We start from the raw sequence: 20,577 nt of genomic DNA, 5'->3' as shown, positions 1-20,577 counted from the left end.
TTACGGTCTTGTGCAAACTCGCGGACGTGTGAGTGAAGGCGGTCTGAAGGGGGGAGGGGGGGCCGCACAGCCACCGTACAGGTTTTCCTCGGGAATACCTTCGACCGAACTCGGGAGAATGGCGCATTTTGACAGTGTGTTTTCCAGTTTTCCCAATGTTAAATGAACACAACTGCCGCCATCACATCTGGTTTCGATTTATTTTATTTTTTTTACATTTAAACCCCTTAAAGGGATAATGCATCATATTAAAATAAATGTACCAGAGATTTTAACTTTTTTTTTTTTTAACGATTACTGCGCAGCCCTCGCATCCATCTTCGTCTCAAACACATGTACAACGGAAGAGCATTGGCACGTTAGGAGGCTATAATGGATAATGGCGTTGAAAAGAAAACTCGGGAGTGTAACACACCGAGTGTGACAACACACACTTTTTTTTTTTTTTTTTTTTTTAAACACAAATCCTCACGATCTCCTCCGTCCGTCTCTGTCCCCGAAAGCCTCAAAACCAAACGACGACCAGTGATTTCAATTCTTAGGTGAGCAGCGTACAAAAAAAAATAAAATAAAATAAAACTTTGTGTTACAAACACAGAGGTGTGGTGGCAGATGTTGTTTTCATCTGGGGGGTGTCGCGAAGGTCAGGACAAAAAAAAAAAAAAAGGGGGACAAAAGGACAGAAGGACAAACGAATCCGCATCGTCAAAAACCGCTCTGTGCTCAGTTTCACCACTTTGGGTTATTTTCTTTCAAGCTCGGACAAAAAAAAAAAAAAACTGAAGACGCTCAAGATGCAGGAAAGATTTGTTTTTAAAAGAATGCGAATTCATGAGACGTCAACGACGCTTGGTGATCTTAGCTAAATGTAGCACATAGTGTTAGCAACTGAGGTACAACTGTACATTTCTAATTCCTGCTTTCTCAGGTGTTACATCGGATTCAAGGTCATGCATGGTTGCGATTAAACATGAGTGTTTTGATTAAAAAAAAAAATACAAAATTCTAACCCGAGGTCCACTCACTAGCTTTTTCCGGAGCTTTCAACTGCATCTCATGGTCTTCCTCAGCAGATGGGAGTGTGCTCAGTTGTCATCGCACATGCCTCCAGTTAAGCGAGACGACCTCTTGTTACGTGTAACGAGGTGACAACTCAGCGCGCGCACGCACACAATCTGCCGACGAAGACCGTGAGATGTGGCCGAAAGGTCCTGAGAAAAAAAACCAGTAAGCAGACGCTGAGTTAAGATTTTTGCGTAACAGCACGTGAACTTTGTTTACAATCTTGCATCATCTTAAATGAACACTGAAACACACAAAATTCACTTCATGTTAAGCTGATATGTATTTTCAAGATTATCGATGCGTTAAAGACGCACGTCTCGATTTTGTTATAGCATCCAACAGGAATTCCTTCAGGGAAAAATCTGGGTTTTGTGAGCACAATAACAAACATCAGGGGGTGCATCTGTAAAAACTACTCGCATCAGGGGAAAAAAACCCAGGATTGGACTTCTATTGAAAGAAGCTGGAATCTGACTTTCAGGTGGCCCCAGTTTGTGCCTCTCATGTGCCACCGTGAACTTTGACTCGCAGAGTTCACTATTTACTTTATGTGAAAAATACAGAAGTGAAAATCTTTGAAAAAAAAAACAACAAAACAACCCAGAAGGCCGTTGAACAACACTTACCCCTGGTTTACGGGTATTTCCAGATTCTTCAAAGACTCCTCCAGGATGTAAAAAATTATTCCGTCTGCCGAACGATTAAGAAAAGATTCAAGCTAGCGTCTCAAGTCGCAGCTCTATTTCCCAATCAACATGAAGATGTCCCTCGGGAATGTTTCCTGCTCAATTTGTACGTGAACAGTCACTGGCTCAGTTTGTGTCGTGAAAAATGAGCAAAGAAATCTGTAAGGAAGCGCGTTAAAAGCCTTTTATTAGCCCTGCAGCAGATAGAGTATTCTTTAAATGATGGTGAAAAGAGTCGTGGAGGATTCTGGAAATACTGTAAACGGCAGGAAGTGCCGTTGAACAACCTTTAAAGTTCTTGAGATTTCGGTTGTGGGTGATTTAGCGACACACGTGGTTGCTGTGTTACTTCGTCAGGAGACGGCTGGTTTTGTGTCCGATGACGGCGTCCACCAAGCAAACTCGCACTGTTTCAATAAAAAGGAGTCAATTGGAAAAAAAAAATCGGCCTTCTTACATCGTGGGACGGTGTAAAGAGATGGTGGACTCGGCCACTACCGACGAAAACTACTCTGGAGAGAGGTGATCACATTGTGTGGCCACTGCTGAAAAAAATAACTGACTATAAACGGAACCAAAAATGGGGTCTGTGAGCAAAATGTAATGATGATAAACAAGAGGCACAAACTGGGGCTAACTTTCAGAAATTCTTTTTAACACAGCACATGTCAACTGCGGCGTATATATTTTGGCCAAGATTAAATTTTTTCTTGAAAATTTCCCCTAACGCTTTCACCATCTCACTCGAAACTAAGGTTTCGTTTGTAAATAGATCCGCGGAAGCACAACTGACAAACCCGCCAACTCAACCGGAAGTGAACCTGCGTTTGGTTGAGGGAAGGTGGCGATGCGACATCCGGGTTGTGGCTCTGCACAGTGACATTAAGAAAAAGAGCAAAAAAAAAAAAAAGGCAAAACACGCTCTGTTTAGGCCTCAAGACTCGGGACAAAAGGAAAAGCTGTATACAAGTGTTACAAAAAACTATAGTCATACCTCAGCTTTAAAAATGATGTGAGTGCGCACACGCCCTGTGTTAAAGTAGGACTATTGAACAAAATAGCTCGTACAAAACTTCAATACATGAAACTACATTTAAAGCATTTATTATGTCTGCGTGTTTATACTTCACTAGTCTTGAGTAGTTTCCTTGGACGCAGAGGACTAAAGATTTAACTGTGTAAATACTTGTAACATAGAGCAGAGTTACTGAAACAACTTGCAGAGAGGAAAACGTTAACGTGTCACCTGAACTTGTCACTCAAATCTAAAACTCAACCGTCGCCCGGTTTATTAAAGGAAAAATCCACCACGTGACGTCACTTTCATACAAACTGTGGAAAATCTGTGATGTTCTTTGCATGTGTGAGTTATTCTGACAAGAAAATTTGCCTCAGCCTGCCTCTTCTTGCTTCTGCTTCAGTTAAAGAATCCCACACTTCCCAGAATGCCTTTCGCTCCCTGCTCGATTTGCCACCACAATCTTGTCTATTTCTTGCTCTGTACAAAACACGCTCTCTGTCTCTTCTTCCCTGATGACTTTGATGACGTTGAAAGTAAAATGAAAAATCCAGATTAAAGCCCCTCGCTCTTGATTTTAGGCGACCATCACTAAAACCTGACATTTCCACCAAATCCAGCAGAATCCAGCTGCGTCACAACCCGCCGGGTCCATTTTTTTGTCAGAACTGAAGTGTGAAATTCACTTCTGAATGTATTTAAACGTCTATATTTATCGGCAGTTGACGTAACATTAATATTAAAATCTGCATGGCTTTATTTGGCCACTTGAGCACATGCTTTGTTAAAGTGTGGCTGCTGGGGAACAGACGTTCTCCTCCTTTGCACTGGACACTGAAACCATAAGGGAGCCACAGCGCAACTGCAGTGTGACGCAGTCGGATCCAGTGCAGATCAGGTGTAGGATTGCTCGGACATCCTCAGTTATCGAACTCCACTGGAGCAAGCGTCTTCATTATCTACGGGATCACCAAAAGTCAAACCAAACCAAGTGGGACCCGAAATGCAAAGTACATCACACGTAGCTGCTTTTCCACCTGCATTAAAAGGGTTTTACGGTGGATTTGTCCTTTAACCTGCGCGTGACAATGCTGTCTCTGGAAGATCTGGGTTCTGCTGAAGGTCCCCCGAGCGAGACATTCAGTCCATACTTGGTGCTTTTTGGCTGACTTCTATAAAGGCAGGGTCAGCAAAGTGAAAAATAAAAATGTCCCCACAGGGATCCATAAAGTGTCTCATCACTTCTACCGGGAAATAAAATCCACAGAAAAAAAAAGAAAAGAAAAAATTAACAGCAGCATAATAAGTTATTGTGTCGTCATGAAACAACTGTGCCTCTGACGTTTTACTGCATCTCTGGATTTATGAAAAATGGTTTATGAAAGGTTTGATGTCACATTTCATGGCAAAAAAAAAAAAAAGAGTCAAATTTTCAAGTCTGAGAAGGCAAAAGACCAGGAATTAAAAGTAGAAGCCTCCCAAAGTCAACAGATGAGCGTTGGAAAGTTTCTTCTCCTGCTGTCTCACCGCTCGGTTTGTTACACTTATGTATAAACATCGATGCTGCATGCCTCGATTTATGTATTAAATGGAAAGACAAAATGCAAAAGAAGGACAATCAGCCTACATGTGGTAAACATGATGTACAAAGTACTGGTTATAGAGGTAATAAAGTGTTTTGTTTTTTTTTTTTGTTTTTTTTTCTATAAACATTTCTTTCTTGCAAAAATTACCATGATAAGAACTGGTATCAAGAACCGAAGAGGAATCAGACGGATACGCGGAATCAGAACTGGTGTTACTAAAATCCAAAAGGTACCAAACCCCGGTGAGACGGGTACAAAACACTTGGGTGTGTGCTGCCATGGAGGTTCAGCCTTGCAGGCGTTCTGCACGTCACTGGTCCCGAGCTTCATACAGCAGTTTGGCCGCCTGTGGGGGAGAGAGAGAGGGGGGGAGTATTTTATGTATTTTATATATATATATATATATATATATATATATATATATATGAGACCAGTCCTCACACTAGGTTGTTACACATCAGAAAACAAAACTTAGATGAAAACTAAAAATTGAATAAAATGCCATAACTTTTCCGTTCTTAGTAGCGATGAAAAAAACAATGTAATCCCTGGCCTGAAGGGGGCGCAAGAGGAAAGGCCACGACCTTACCTCTCTACCTTGTCAGACTTTGCTGCACAGTACTTATATTAGCCCCAGCTGCCCTGTCCTCTGTCTCCTCAGCTGCATTTACACTCCAGTATAAACTGAGTTTCCTGGATGTATGGAAAGGTTTGGCCACCCCTGAGCAAATTCCATATTTTGTTGATTTTTCAAGTGAAAAGATGTAAATACAACCTCTACAGCAAACAGAAATGAAAAAACAGGCCTTTATGCAAATGTTAAAGTGGCAATCTTGAAGATTTTCATTTAAATAAATGTCTGTAAAGTCAGAATCTTTGCCTAATGAGGTAACAAAATGGTGATTGAGCCTATGGTCCACCGATTTAAGTATTGCAATATTTATATATTTGCAGTTTTACGAACTGGGTGTCTGCGGCGACATTCTCGGAAGAAATGCCGCATTAAGTTACAGCTAATGCAAACCAAACATTTCCTATCCAATCGCTCGTCAAAAATGCATCTACAAAACAAGACAACCGGCCTTTTGTTGGACAGCGGATCTGTTTGAAGTGTTGCGGAGAGTAACAGAAGAAGAAGGAGCGGCCACAGTGAGCTTTTAGATGAGGAGCTGCAGGCGACAGGCTGCACAGCTCCAGCTTTTCAGCGAGGAAACCAGCTCCTTTCGCTGCGCCCTGCTGTTCGCAGAGTCATGCCCCGTGCAGCATCAAATCAGACCACGGTTGTTCACAGAATGATGGGGAAAAGGCCAACTACTGCCCGACTTCTTTATTAAAACCACAACAGTTTGTTTTGCTGCCCCCAGAATCATGTGACCTGTGGGATTAAACCGTATTTGCTGTTACCACCAGTAACTACAGGAATCCCCAAATCAACCAGGACGGAAATCTTCAAGATTGATACTTTGACGGACTGTTACATTTATTTCATTTTATTTCAACTTGAAACTTATTGTATCAACACCTGCAACTGTATTTTTTTTTTTTTTTTGGTGTCTCTCGGGTCAATGCGGGCCTCGCACTTGTACGTGCGTGACGCACCAACTACATAACCGACCACACGCGGCGCAGTAACAGCACGAGCTCTTGCATCTTGCTCCTCGTACCTTGTGCATTGCAGCCAGCCATAGCGAGGCCACCTTCTTGTCGTCTGCTGCCTCCATGCGGAGCTGCTGGGAGTCCTGAGAGCCCATTGGCTTGTAATGGAGCAGCATGCCGCTGGCCCGTGACGTCCCTCCTGCACGCACAAACACGCGCACGAAAACACACACAGACAGACGCGCACACCTTCGGTAAAACGTGAACTGAAAATAAGACTAAAGACAGACTAACCTGTACAAACCTATTTTTCAAAAAACATTGAAAATTCTAGAGATTCAAAAATGTGTCAATTAATCAATTAGTACAACTATTTGGTAATCAATTAATCATTTAAGTAATTTGTTGTGCAAAAAAAACCCCAAAACAAAACAAACTCTTTTCCACCTCTTAAATATGAGGATTTTCTGCTTTTTTTCTGTTTTCTATCATCAGATTGATCGATAATGAAATTAATCATTAGTTGCAGCTCTGATTAATTTATTTTGCTACCTGATTGTTTTGTCTCACAAAAAGCTTTTTCAGCGCATTAAAAACAGATGCGGGTTATTTAATGAGAGAGCGAAGATGATGTTAAACGATGAACAAAGAAAAAGGGGAAGGTTATCGTACAGTTACATGTCTAGTGAACAAAATAACAAACCTAAACTAAAAATGTTAAAATGTCCCTTCACAGGGAACTTTTTCCAATGAAATCACGTTCTCGCTCCTGAATCTGATCAACTAAACACACCTGCTCAGTCTCAACAATATCAATAACCAAACCTTAAAAGTGATGAATGCAATCACAAACATTCAGGTGCAATAACAAAGAGGCGTCAGAGGATTAAACATCGAATAAGCAGAACAGAAAAACACTGTCGTTCAAAATAAAACGAAGCACCAATGGATGATGAGAATTTACTCAAACTTAATCAGGAGGTGTTGACAGGAGGCAACATGCTAAAATCCACATGACGGGAAGTTTACGGTGAATTCTTTACATTGCTTTGAGACACAGACACAGGAGGAAGGAAACACTAGAAGACATGCACACTCTCAGTACAAGCTGAGTTTCCCAAAAGCACCAACAAATTGTTTTGTTTTTCTAATTCAAGAGGGCGTGTTGAGTTTACGTACTGCTGTGTTGTTCCCATTATGCAGAAAGGTTTCAGTAATATTCACAAGCATATACTCACTCCCTGTATTTTTACGCTAAGAGCAAACAGGATAAAATAAAACTACTACTCGATTGGTTTATCAGCAGAAAAGCTCATGGACAACCATTTTGATATGGATCAGTCTAACAAAACTAACAACAATCTCTGCTTCCAGCTTCTCAAATGTGAGGATTTTTCTGCTTTTCCCTGTTTTATTATTGTTAATTTAGTGTTTTTGGATGTTGGACTATTGAGCAAAAAAAAAACAAGGCGTGTCACCTTGGGCTTTGGGCATTTTTTTTCCCTTTTTTTCCTTCTTTTAAACTAAAATAATCATTATTTACGTCCATACTTAAATCATTTCGTTTTCCACTGTCACCAGCCATCAACAGCAAATCCGATGCTCCCACTTACGGCATATTGTTGCAATAACAGTTGATTTGCCTGGTAAGTACAAACTGGATCAAAGGTTGACCTGAGCCATTACAAACTGCAGGAATAAATGTCTAAAAAAAAAAAAAAACAACTGCTGATCAGTTAAATGAATTGTTGAAGTAGAGGACTAGGTGTGGGGTTACCCGCGCAGTTTGTTGAGTTTCAATTGGCCGCTTAATTTGGTGTGTGGCCTGTCAATCTTGATACTGCTGAACCTCGTGATGTACTGTTTAAATTAGATAGATAATGAATCAGGAAAAACCACGTCAGAAACAAAAATATTATTCCGAGCAGAGTATTTTTTATGTGTGTTAAAACATGTCTGGCGGCAATCTTCAAAGTGATCCGAGGACTGGAAATCGGAATTTCTACAATCTTATGAACACTGGGGGAGGAGGGGTGTCTGATACAGTAGAAAGCTCCAGAACAGCTGCTAGTGGACCATGAGGGGCGATGGTTTTGCCCAACAATGAAACCTCTAACCTCGAAGGCTAGTTCCCACTGAGCCTCGGCAGACTAAGCAAACCATAATGTGCAGGCTGGCCTCGTGCAATGCCGCGTTTATGTTTCTCCTCAGTCACAGCTGATACTGTGCGGATGCAGCCTAATGTCCAATGTGCTGAATCGTCAAAAGCCAAACAGCAGCATGACTGCATCGCAATCTCAAGTACAACACCAAAGCAGCTGACCTCACTGATTAACACACAGGACAGGACAATTAAAATTAAAAAAGTACAAATTAAACTAAAAAAAAAAAATTCATCTGTAGATTATGTTTTTTTCTTCACCTCCATTAATAGTTAAAAAAGAAAGAGAATCGTCATTTCACGAAAGCCTCAGTCCGCATCACCAAATGTCCTTTTTTTGGTCCGACCGATGGTCAAAACCCGGAAACATTCACATTAGGCAGCAAATCCTCCCTTTTCAGAGGCTGGAAGCAGAGATTGTTTGGCATTTCTGCTTGATAATTAACAATCTTCTACTTACTGATTATCAAACAATTAATCTGCAAATTATTTTTCTCAATTAATCATTCGTTCATCAGTCATTTCAGTACTAATTAACCAACCTTCGGCCGAAGAGGAGGAATCGATTTAGAGAAGTCTGGTTCTGTCGTGTTCAGGAGGACCAATCAGACCACGTATTTCAACGTGGTTTACCGTGGGAATCATATATCGAAATGTGTGGCGTTTGATTTTCCACCAAGATGCTTTTGGGACTCAGCGAGGTGTAAAAATAAAGCAGAGAAGCTTCACGAAGACAGAATCCAGATTTGGAAGAAGAATGGATGGATGGGGTGACTCAACACAGATGGAGGCCGTGGGGAGTGGACCGAGGCTAACCTTCAGAGATACAGTGACTGTCCAGCAGACTGGTGTAAGTGTGAATGTCATTCTCTGAGCCCAGAAGGAAGAAGAGCCGTGCCACCAGATTCAAAACAGTAGTGGAGAGAGAGTTTGTTAGTGTTAGCTTGGAAAAACAAGTTTCACTGTTAATCAATAAAAATTTAGCAGTTGGTTAGTGGGTCCATCTAAACAACCAATTAGAAAAACACATAATAATTTCCATTACAAGAGGAGTAGATGATGGTTTATAATTTATACAGTGGAAAGAAGTAATAAATTCACATTTTTCTTTGTCATAACAAGCCTAAGAGCTGTGCTAAACCATCAACATGCACTGAAATTCTAATCTAAATACTTTTCTTTTTTTTTTTTTTTAATTTCTAATCCTACACAGGATTAGCCTCACCTCCCGGACTCGACCCGTCTGTCAAAATCTGCATGCTGGACATCCGAGACAACTCCACCTCGAAGTGGCTTTCGCCGTCGAGGAACAGATACCTGATGTTTGGGTCAGAAAAGGACGAATTTAACTCAAGTCCAAAACAAATCAACTAATCAACTTCGACTCATAATTACTCTGTGAATCTGACTGGTGCATTCAAAACTGTATTAGTTTTTTTGATTTTAACTGGATTTGTCACCATCGTCTAAATCATCTAATCCACACTGGTTTCTACACTCGAGTCTAACGGGACATTTTTATACTTAGAACCTGGAGTTTTGTATAATCGAAGGACTTAGAAGCACATTTGGTGAGATCTGCGTTAAATGTAATACTTTTACGACTCTTAGGCCCTGTACATACTGTATCTGGTATCTTGTGTCCTGACAGATCCACATTTTGTTTAGATCCACTTCAGATGGACTGCAGTTCACATGATAAAAGAATATGCTTCAAATGTTTCTTCAGTGACCACTTTGGGATCAGATTTCACTTCCCCACTCATAATAATTGAAACATTAAACACGCTGAGACCGCTGTTAAAATAAAATTTAAATAAGTAAATAAAGACTTGACTACAGCTACACCAGGGGCCCTGTCAGGCTGTAATTCCCACTGAAATACGGAAAACAAACCGATGTTTGTGGGTAAAACTGGCTACTGTTCTGCGACAATTACCACTAACGAGGTAAATACCAGGCTAAACATCTAAAATGATAAATCCAAGGTGCTAAACTTCGGCTTGTTAAAGGGCAAATTCCCCCAAATTACAACTGAGACATTTCTCCACCTGCCCCCTAGTGGTGCCCAGCCATGCAGATAGTTTCAATTTTATCTACTGAGGTTTTGAGATCTGTGTTTTTGAGATTCCTGCATCGGCCACAATACAATCAGAACAGTTTGCCTGAAACTACTCTCTCCCGAAGAAACAGTCCCTTTAAGAGCTGTTCACAGTGAACCCTGTGAACTATCCTGAGTAACTGTGACGCTGCTTCTTGACAAAAATGTCCCTCTTAAATTTTTTTCAAATGAACAAAGATCCATTCAACTTTTCTGTATCAGTCTGGTGGCATAACTTTTACAGGCAGATACCTCAAAACGTCAGCACTGAAAAGAAAGTGGAAAGAAAGGAAAGGGTTTTTTTGTTTGTTTCTTTGTTTGTTTGTTTTTTAATTGGAGCAAACTAACCTCTCAGCTTTCCACCTGTAGAATTTGAAAAGCTCACCTGTGGTTGTTGGAGAGGCGACACGTCATGGTTTCAGACTTCTCCGACGTTCCCAAAGTAACAACGAAGGTGCCACCTGGAAACAGAAAAAAGCCTGAAGGAGTCAAGACCTCCTGACAATAACATAGGCTAACGTCAACATCATCCTTTCCTGCAGTGGATATTAAGCCATTAAAAACAAAAAACATTTCTTTTTTTTTTAAAGCCTGAGAATTGTGATATTTATTTTCCAAATACTCCCCTCTCTCAAAAAGTAGAAAAAACAGACAAATACTTTTATGAAAATTTCACAGATCATTGCTTCAAATTTCATCGAAATTCTTTCGTCAACTTTTTTTCCTTCTCCTCATCAGCTATTGATAACGCCGTCATCAATACAGCATGAGGCTTGACACGGCACAGGCTTTACATCACAGGCACTCGGCCGGTCGTCCCCCTGCAGCTCCAGGCCGCTAATGGATTTTTCATTAAGAGCCGATGCGTATTTATAGCTGCACACTGGCCCACGCTTAACAACACCACAATGGATTATCAGGTCAGGGGGAGGGTCACTCTGAAAGATTATGTCAGAGGTGATGTTTATTGAATTTCTGCTTCCTGTTTGGAGCGGCAGGGAACAGCGTACGTGACGTGTGTCGGGTCATAAAGCCGCACACTGAGGTGGATAACGGCAGGTAGGCTGTAAGGCTGAAGGGCAGAGAAGCATCTCAAACAACGATGATAAATTCAATAACTCAGACGGATCGTTTCGACTTGATTAGAGGCAGACAGCAAACTCCAAACTCCACATTAAAACTGGAACTGATTTCAAAATGTTAATATTTACACCCTGTTATCAGCCTTTCTAATTAGAGAGAGCTTTTCACTCTCAGTGACTGGCGACCTTCATTAAACCAGCTCTCTCCTGTTGTTTTTGAACCTTGACCTGAGATTTTTTTTTTTGGTCAAGAAATGATAAAACTGTGTGCATATTAGCGATAAAATGATTGGTCAATCTATCAATTAGTCGCTAAAATATTAATTGGCAAATATTGCCAAACATTTTCTGGAATTTCGCTTCTCAAAAGAACATATTTTGAGGCTTTTGTCATTTCATTTTTGTAACTTCAATATGCCCTTTTGGTTTTTCCCTATTTGAGAAAATCATCTGCAGATTATCTGATGACAAAAATAATTATTATTTGCAGCCCTGGTGCAAATTAGTTTTTAAAAATAGCATCTAGTCATTATTACAGGCAGGAAAAACGCTCAACGAACACGAACCCTTTCAGCACAGAGATGAGGTCAGGAGGACAGTCTGACAGATATATATTTGAATTGCTTTTGCCGAAGCTCCCTGCCGATGTATTCTGGCACCTCAGTTGCTGAGGTTCTGTGGATGTGCAGACAACTATGCGAGACTGGTGCTTCCCCCCCAAATGTTATCATCAACATGGTGGAAGTAGTATTTTATACCAAAAGTAAAGGAAAGAGGGACAGGAAGGAAAGGAGAAACTTAAAAAAGAATTTGAGGAAAATAAATAAAAAAATCAGGAAACAATAACCAACCAAACGTGTACCATATTAAAACCACACGTGCTACTTTACGGGCTCCGACGGAAGGTGTTGCACATTAAAATAATGAACATGTTGAATATGTTGAGCTTCTCACCTCCCAGAAGCACTTTGAGCTGCTTGTCATAAAACTCCATCTCTTTCTGGGAGACCAGGCTGCACTCGGCGCACTGCCGCACCGGATCAACGAAACACATGCGGGGCAGCACCACCTTCTTACTGCAGCATTTATCGCAGAAACACCGGCCGCACCGCCGGCAGTGGTGCTGCAGGGAAAACACGTTACAGTCGGTTCAACCATTTGTTGGTTTAAAAGTACAGTGAATATAGTTTAGTTTGTTGCCAATGTTGTTTACATCAAAGTAAACATAACAAAACTTAAAATTAGAAAGAAAAAGCATACGAAAGCCATTAAATATACTATTTAACAAAATTCACGTTGTTGGTATATCAGAGGAAACAACTGAGCGGCAGTGTGTCCCACCATTTGCACCATATGAGACATTTACCACTGTTAGGGAATTTTCTGTTGGGTTACGCAGGTCAGCATGGGCCTCGAGGTCTCAGGCAAAACCGCAGCAAATCTTTCTGAAAGGCCCACTGCCTTCTCTCCTTGAGACGCTGGGCAGCTGACTGAGGTTATTTGGGGAAAACAGAGCTATTCTGATTAAAAAGTGAAGCGGCGTTGCTGCAGTAGCCAAGGTCGAAGGAGCTGGCTGTTTTCGCCTGCCTCGACGCCATAGATTGAGGTCCGCTAGAATCCATGGGCATAGCCGGATGACGGTGGTTCCGGACCAGGATGCGCTGACGTTATGCTGAAGGCTACATGCAACGTGATCTGAACTGACACAGGTAAAAACATTTCCCTGTTTACAGGACAGCGAACGAATAGACTAGCTCCACATACTGTGGAGGCGTTGAGCTTGACCCTTTCTGGGCGTAAAGTATTGGCAGCATAACCTGTGAGGGTCAAAAGACCGAGCGCAGGACGCCGAGCCTCAGAATGGAGACGGCATCATGCACATAAACTTGTACTGATAATTTCTCCATTCTCGTCGGCCAAGCTTCAATAAATATTTTCAGCATTAGACATCGTGGGCTCCTGAACACTTTCTTCACTGACGAGTTGACCAATACTCAGCAAAATCTCCACAACAACCACTGTGTGTCCTAATTCATTAATATTTCTATGCAGGGTTTGAGTATGTAGTGTTCACACTGGAAAAGTCGCAATGTGCATTTTTTTTTTTTTGGCCACAATGCAACACTCAAAGAAAATGGAGGACCAGCTTACTGCAGAAAACTGTCGGTTGTGCTCCGGGAAGATCCTGGAGAACAATAATTAAGCATGAAATCTTAAGAAAGACATTTCGATGATGATTCGTGGCGTCTGGTAGGCAGTGATAATCCAAAGTTTCAGTGTGAATGACTACTACTATGTCTATTGCGAGCATTGTATCCCTGATGGTATAGAATTGTAAAATATGCAGATTTTGTTGTGCACTAACAGGCAACATTATATACTATGACCACTGGTATGTGGTATGGATCTGGGGCATTTCAGGTTGATTAGCACATATTTCATCGACAGTCTTGTCCTCAAGAGGCTCCTAAAGGTCCATTCTGTAATTTTTTGACTAGATAAATTTACCATGTATTTCACATGTACTGCATAATAAAAGAGGTTGTTATAGGTCACCACAGAGCCCTGAGTGTGTTTTCACGCCAAAACAAATGGACAGTAGCCAAGTGGGGAAAATAAAAATCTCAGGTTTAACAACACAGGCAAAATTAAAGCCTCAAATTCTTCTGTAAAACTTTTCTGCTTTTTCCCTCATCTCTTTTTTTTTTTTCCAGCGTCAGATAAAGCTAAAGTGATTTGTTGTCACAGTCGTGTTGCAAAAAACAGAACAGACCTTTCTTCTGATGAAGTCGAACTTGGTGTCACACTGCATACATCTCGGACACTGGAAGACAGGAAGGGAGGAAAAACAGGATGTTACACAACATGCTGAGCTGGGCAGATTCAACAGCAGCTGGATGAGACAATAGCAGCGCAAAAAAATTCTCTGAAAAGTATTTCCCAATGCGTGTTGTTTTAGCTTCCCTGCCACTAAGTCTTCCATGAAATTAAAACAAACTTTTACGATCATAAGGTTGGTTTCGTTAACATGGTGGCACCGGCTACCACAGTAAAGTTGGTGCCGGATGATGTTGGATGGAGACAGTTAAGGATTACGGGACAAACTGCGTATCAAGTTACTTGAACACAACTGGGAATGCAGTTGAGAAGGAATGGAATGTAATTTTCCTCAAGTACTTAGAAAAGTGTGAGAAATGCAGTTTCCCCTCCCTGCAAAGTGTGGTTGGTGTCTGAAAACTGTAAGTGCACTATAAAACCACGACGGCAGAGCAACCCCAGTTTGTGCCTCTTGACTATTATCAATACCTTCACAAAGGTGAGGACCAGTTTTTCTGAAAAATAAATATTTTTTTTTTTTTTTTTTAAATAGTCGCATATTCATTTTGCTGTCAATCGACTAATCAATTTATCAACTGATCGTCTCAGTTCTAGAAAATATACTTTAGATTCACGTCAAGAAAAACAGGAAATGGAATATGCAATTTCTGATACCACCTTGGTTTGAATAAGGGTTGGGCAGACTGATACCTAAAATATTGATACCACTGATACTTAGGCTTTTAATTATACGAAACTTACCACTACTCAAATTTCATGATCTATACTAGCATCAATAGGATCTATACTAAAAATAAAAAATAAAAAAAAGGGGGACCCATCTTACATTAGAAAACTTTTTAGTGCAGGCAGTTCTGCTTCTCTGCTCCTTGGTTCAGAGAAATAACACAATAAACATTAGTTATGTACCTTTAAAAAACTCTCTTGTGTTTTGACATGCAAGTAATTAACATAGAAAAGTTAAAAAATAAAAATAAAAAAAGTGCTCAATGCTTGGCAAGTCACTCAGTAGTAATGCAAATGTATTTAAAAGCAGCCTGTTAATGAAGCAGATTGATTTCAGAAATTATGAAACATTGCTCTCTCTTACATGATATTACATTAGCTGCAATAAAAGGTATCAGTATCTGTATTGATATCCGTGATTCTGGGACTTGTGTTACCTCATATCAGGGTATAAAGCTGCTGCTTGGGAAACGTGTCACAAATGTTTTTCGTCCTGCAGCCGACTGGATAGTTTTAATCCAGATGTTTAGAAGGGTCTCTGGGAACTTTGAAGATACTTTATAAACAGTGAGAAGTGTCGTTAAATGACCTGAACTTGAGCTCTGTGGCTTAAACGCGATGATAACACGAGAGGCACAACTGGCACAGGTGTACAGATGTGTGCTGAGTGTGAAAGTATGATTGGAAACCGGATGGGGTGATATGGTCTAGAATTATTGATTATTATATCACATCTCTCTCAGCTCTTCCCAGCGCTGTATAACATTGATTCCTGATGATTTAATTACTTGTATTGACCCACACACGTTTCGCTCGCTTCAGGTTTGATGGTGCCGACTGAAACGCCACAATAAAAAGGACAGAACGGGCTCAACCCGCTGCAGCAGCTATTCCACATACAAAACATTTTGGAGCTGACGTTACTGTCAGCAGGAGGTAAGAGACGAGGTTCAGGACTTTTAAGAAGGCTTGGTACCAGTTTCTGATATGGTAAAGCTATAAATAGACAACTTTATTAACTGCTTAGAACTGATCTATAAAGCATTTGCAAGTGATGATTTCTCAACCATTAATAAATCCATTGATTACAGCTTATAAACCCTTTATAAATGGCGTCCTGTCAGAAAAATGGTACCAGCGGTTTTTTCGTTTTGACCTCTTAAGACCTTTAATGGAGGAAAGCGAAACCACTGAGACATTTCAAAGACCTGCAGACACTCTGCCCGTCCTTATCACGGCTTTTCCCTCTTACACTCTAATTGCAGATTCATCCTGAACAATGATAAATGATTAACTTCGCTGGCTGCGGTTCCGCTGCCAGTCTGGTCAAAGTGCCTCCGTGAGCAGCCGCAGTGACAAACACTCCAGCAGGCGGTTGGTGTCTGTCCTGCTGTGTCTGCTCCTGGAGTTTTACTGCTCCGACAGCCGAGGACAGAGCAGTCACTGGCACCGGGAGCCGCCTCCCCCGGAATAAAACGAGGAGCTAGCGAAGCAGCTCCTCCAGCTAGCTGACCGTGGCAGGCTAGGTTCGTACGCAGCTGTCGGCTAACGCGCAAAGCAGCCGCCGGTTCGTCACTTCAACCATCTACGGCGAAGATAAACATCGCAAAACTGCGTCCGACAACTGGTTGCAGATGTTAAGTAGCTGGTTAACTGACGGGCTCCGTTAGCCGCCGGGATGGCCGTGCCTGCCTGCAACGCCCAGTCCGCGGGGCCAAGTGCGATGTCAAGCTCTGCGTTTTAAAAAAAAAAGCTACCGCAGTTAGCACGGAAGGTACCGGATGAGGCTTTAACTCAAAAATAAAAGTCCCGCAACTAGCGACAATATCTTCTTGGTTTTTAAATGAACTAAAAAAGAAATGTAAACTTTAAATCGGAGATAAAACGATTATTCATTAAATCAACATGTCAGTGAACATAAGTAAAACTGATTACTTGTTTAAATCACTTTTAAAGCAAAAAAAGATCCCAATATTCACCAAGTCCGGGGTCTCCGTTGTGAATATATGCTGATTTATTTATCTTTCCATGATAATAAACTGAATATCTGTGGGTTTTTGGGACTGTAAGTCAGACAAAACAAGCTACTCCATGTCATCTTGAGCTCTGGGAACTAGTTTCCCTGTTTTCTGACATTACGAGGGACCGAGCCCAATTAACTGATTTATCAGGAAAATAATCAAAAGATTAACGGACAATAAAAACAATCATTAGTTGCAGAACTACTTTACAAATCACACCTATTAACTATTAACGTCATGATCATCATTAATAATATAAAAGCAAAAAATGAATACATTTTAGAATTGTTATTGTCAGTGAAGGGAAGTAAATAAGTACATTTATGCAAGTACTGTAATTAATTGCAGTCTTGAAGTGCTTGTACTTTACTTTTTGAAGTAATTTAATTTTCTACTACTTTATACTTCTACTCCGATACATTTCAGAGGGAAATATTTTACTTTTTAATCTACTATATTCACTCGTTGTTTTATAACGTATATTTTGATACTTATATATTTTTTTATCATTTGCTGACATTTTTAAAGAAAAAAGAAAAATCTAAATACTCACTGCATCCAGCCTCTTAAATGTGAATATCTACTGGTTTTCTCAGCTTTCTATGTTAGTAAACTGAATATATTTGGATTCTGGCCTGTTGGTCGGACAAAACAAGCTATTTGAGCATTTTATCCTGTGTTCTGGGAAATTGTCAAGGACATTTATTCACTACTTTCTCCCATTTTATGAACCAAACCATTAAAAGACAAACCGAGACAATAATCAGCAGATAAATCAATAAAAATAATCCTTAATTCCAGGCCTACTTTCCAAATTAACACAGTCTGGCTGTACTGACCCTGTAAATGCATGACAATCCTTTAATCATCATAATTAAATTTAACAATACAAATGTACTGAATGAAAAAATGTTAAAAATTAAACTTATTATGAATAGTATATTTGATATTGTTATTCTGTATTACGTGCTGTATTTTTGTACTCTTATGTTGCTACTGTTATTTCATTTTGTATAGTTAAGTACTTCTGTAAATTTTTTTTAATTATTACTGTCTATTTGACAGTATGGCTGAACAGTTCATTCAATCGTCTGAAAATTATTTGGCAACAGATTTGATATTCAGTTCAAAGTAGAGCTGCAAAGATTAGTCAACTCATCAAATTGACTGACAGAAAAATTAATAATCAATTACCAGCGCAAGTCATTTTTCAAGCAAAACTTTACAGACGTTGGATGATTCAAGGTTCCTAAATCTAAGAATTTGCTACTTTCCTTCGTCTCATCTTTAATATTTCTGGGTTTTGGACAATTGGTGGGACAAAGCAACACATTAAATGAAGTCACCACGGGCTCTAGAAAACTGCGATGGGCATTTTTTTTCCCCCAGTTTTCTGATGTTCCACAGACCCGACGATCACTCGATTAGTCGAGAAGACAGTCAGTCGATGAAGGCCCATCAGAAGTCTTCGCTGATTGCAGATGATCAGGTTTGAACCTCCGCTGGGTTTTTATTCTTTTGAGGTGAATGGTGAAACCCTGATGTGTTTTATTTGTATTAAGTTGATGGTGGTTTACTCATTCATACTATGCCAGGGACTTCTACTGCCCTGGTAAGGCTTCACTGGGGAAATTGTTTCTTATGAAAACACAAGTTTTGTTGTTTTTTTTTCTAGCCTGGTCACTGGAACCACGGCACATATTTCCGGATAAGGGGTAAAAAAAAAAAAGAAAAAGCGGGTATTTTAAGTGGGTTTGTTTACAATTTCGGTGCGTAGCTAGAAAAGTAGCTAAGTCTAAACCAAGTCTTCACTGAAATAAATGGTAAGAATTTTACGTTTTATGAGCAATGCCACAACTTTAACACTCTCAGTCTTGGCCCTCTTTTATTATTAATTTTTTTTTTTTTTTTTGGACCGTCAGTGTTCACTGATTTAATTTTGAAAATACCAAACGGAAACGCTACGTTTCACATTTTAGCTAAGATGTCGCTGGTCTCCGTGCGACTCCCGACGGCTCCTCGCTGTCAAGCCAATTCACCCAGTCTTGCCTCACCTCTTTATCCGGGACCCACTGCGGCTCGTCCAGGGAGAAGGGGCTGTTGAAGGCGCCGTTCTCCGGCACCATACGGAGGCCGCTGGGGCTCCGCACCAGCTTCTTCCCGTCAGGCACTGAGGACATTTTGCTTTTAACGGCCGTTTCCTCCCCAGCCACAAAATCTAGTCTGAACCCCAGCCCCCCCCGCCCCGCCCCGCCCCGCCCCTGGCCAGGAGTGACTGACGGGGGCGGTCGACGAATCGGAGCGCAGGTTTTCAGATCACGCGGTGCGCCGGGCCGAGGTGGAATGTTTTGGTTTCTGAAACCCCGCCCTCGACGAGAGACCGCTGCGGGAGAACAGGGAGAAAAAATGACGGCCGTGTGTGTTTGCATTATCTCCGCCGTGTCGGCTCGGCGTAGATCTGTCAGTTTATCACGACCCCTCCACACTCAAGACTGGCCCCAGTAAAGTAGTGATAATAATGAATTGTTCAAAGACCAGATAAAAGGCGATTAGAGACGGAGATTGATAAGTTTATGGGGGGGGGGGTCGTGTGCAAGTCCACCAGCTGCCGGGTGCAGAAAAATCCGTGAACTAGCGGCAGTGGTGATGTTTGTCCGGCAAAATTCTTCCACATTTTAACTCTATTGGAAGAATAAAATGGTCAAATTTTTTTAAAAATTCATTTAAATTTGATCTGACACGAGGCTGCTCCCCAGGCAGGGCGTTCAGTTTGGGATCTCGGTGCCCTCCGCCGTGCGTTACTAAGCCCCTCGCTGTTATCACCGATGTGCCACACGATGACTGTCAGTTGACCGATTAGCCGATTAGTGGATTAGGTTTTGTACTGATAACGTGAATCTGCAAAGTAACTAGTAACTATAACTGTCAGGTAAATGGAGTGGAGTAGAAGTGTTGAGTGGTGTAAAATAGAAATACTCAACTGAAGTAGAGTACCGGAATACAGTATAGTTACTTTTCACTACCGAGGAACTGATTTTTCTCGACGTGACAAGAAAACACTTTTTTCCCCAAATTCACAGCTCCATTTTATTAGCGACGTGTCCTCAGGCAAACACCAACGGCTGAGGAATAAAAGATGTAAACAGCAAATAACCAGTGACAATACACACACACATATGGATGTATATATATATATATATATATATATATATATATATATATATATATATATATATAAACGTATATATATGTATATATATATGCATATATATATATATATGTATATACTTCATCCCAACACTGTTGCAGAAGTTCCCACAAATGTGTTGCACTTGCAGGTTTCTTTTATTTCTCCTTCTTTCCAGTTCATCCCAAACCAGCTCCAGGGGGTTCAGGTCTGGAGACCGCGCCGGTCTTCCGTCACGTGAAGCCGCCGTCCGGTCCCGTTCCTCCAACGTTTCGGGTCATTATCCCGCCGTAGGATGAGGCACGGACCAACCGTCCTCCGTCCTCTTCTGTTACGTGTCTTTTTAACCACCGTTCTGACACCAGTGTACCGGTAACTACTTCCTGCTGCTCAGTGTTGTCCATATAATGGATCAGGGGCTGTAGCACCACAGTCTGCTCCAGCGCTGCCTTGGTACAGGCAGAGGTTTTGGAGGTCGTCGACTGAAGTTGGGGCACCTGTATGAAATTG

At 41.0% G+C, this 20,577-nt stretch overlaps 1 protein-coding gene across 2 annotated transcripts; it reads right to left on the bottom strand.

The window, feature by feature from the left end:
- Positions 1-991: 991 nt before the first annotated feature.
- zfyve21 (zinc finger, FYVE domain containing 21) lies at positions 992-19,103 on the bottom strand. Of its 2 annotated transcripts, XM_040137081.1 has the most exons (8): positions 18,935-19,103; positions 14,069-14,119; positions 12,250-12,418; positions 10,599-10,674; positions 9,338-9,429; positions 8,929-8,982; positions 6,020-6,150; positions 992-4,701 (listed from the first exon to the last, which is right to left on the bottom strand). In XM_040137081.1, exons 1-8 carry the CDS (start codon positions 19,058-19,060, stop codon positions 4,666-4,668), a joined length of 735 nt encoding a protein of 244 aa, XP_039993015.1. In that variant the 5' UTR covers positions 19,061-19,103; the 3' UTR covers positions 992-4,665. The 2 variants fall into 2 exon arrangements, with proteins under 2 accessions (XP_039993015.1, XP_039993016.1); XM_040137082.1 differs by lacking the exon at positions 8,929-8,982.
- Between the last annotated feature and the right edge of the window lie 1,474 nt (positions 19,104-20,577).

The sequence above is a fragment of the Xiphias gladius genome, chromosome 10, assembly GCF_016859285.1.
Source record: "Xiphias gladius isolate SHS-SW01 ecotype Sanya breed wild chromosome 10, ASM1685928v1, whole genome shotgun sequence".
In the NCBI taxonomy this organism is placed as follows: domain Eukaryota; kingdom Metazoa; phylum Chordata; class Actinopteri; order Istiophoriformes; family Xiphiidae; genus Xiphias; species Xiphias gladius.
This window is presented reverse-complemented; position numbering and strand designations above follow the sequence as displayed.

Coding starts and splice junctions, on each gene's coding strand:
- zfyve21 (XM_040137081.1), bottom strand. CDS start 19,060: ATGTCCTCAGTGCCTGACGGGAAGAAGCTGGTGCGGAGCCCCAGCGGC. Junction 8,983..9,337: donor AGACGGGTCGAGTCCGGGAG/GTGAGGCTAATC, acceptor TTCTGGGCTCAG/AGAATGACATTCACACTTAC. Junction 4,702..6,019: donor GGCTGGCTGCAATGCACAAG/GTACGAGGAGCA, acceptor TCTCCCCCACAG/GCGGCCAAACTGCTGTATGA.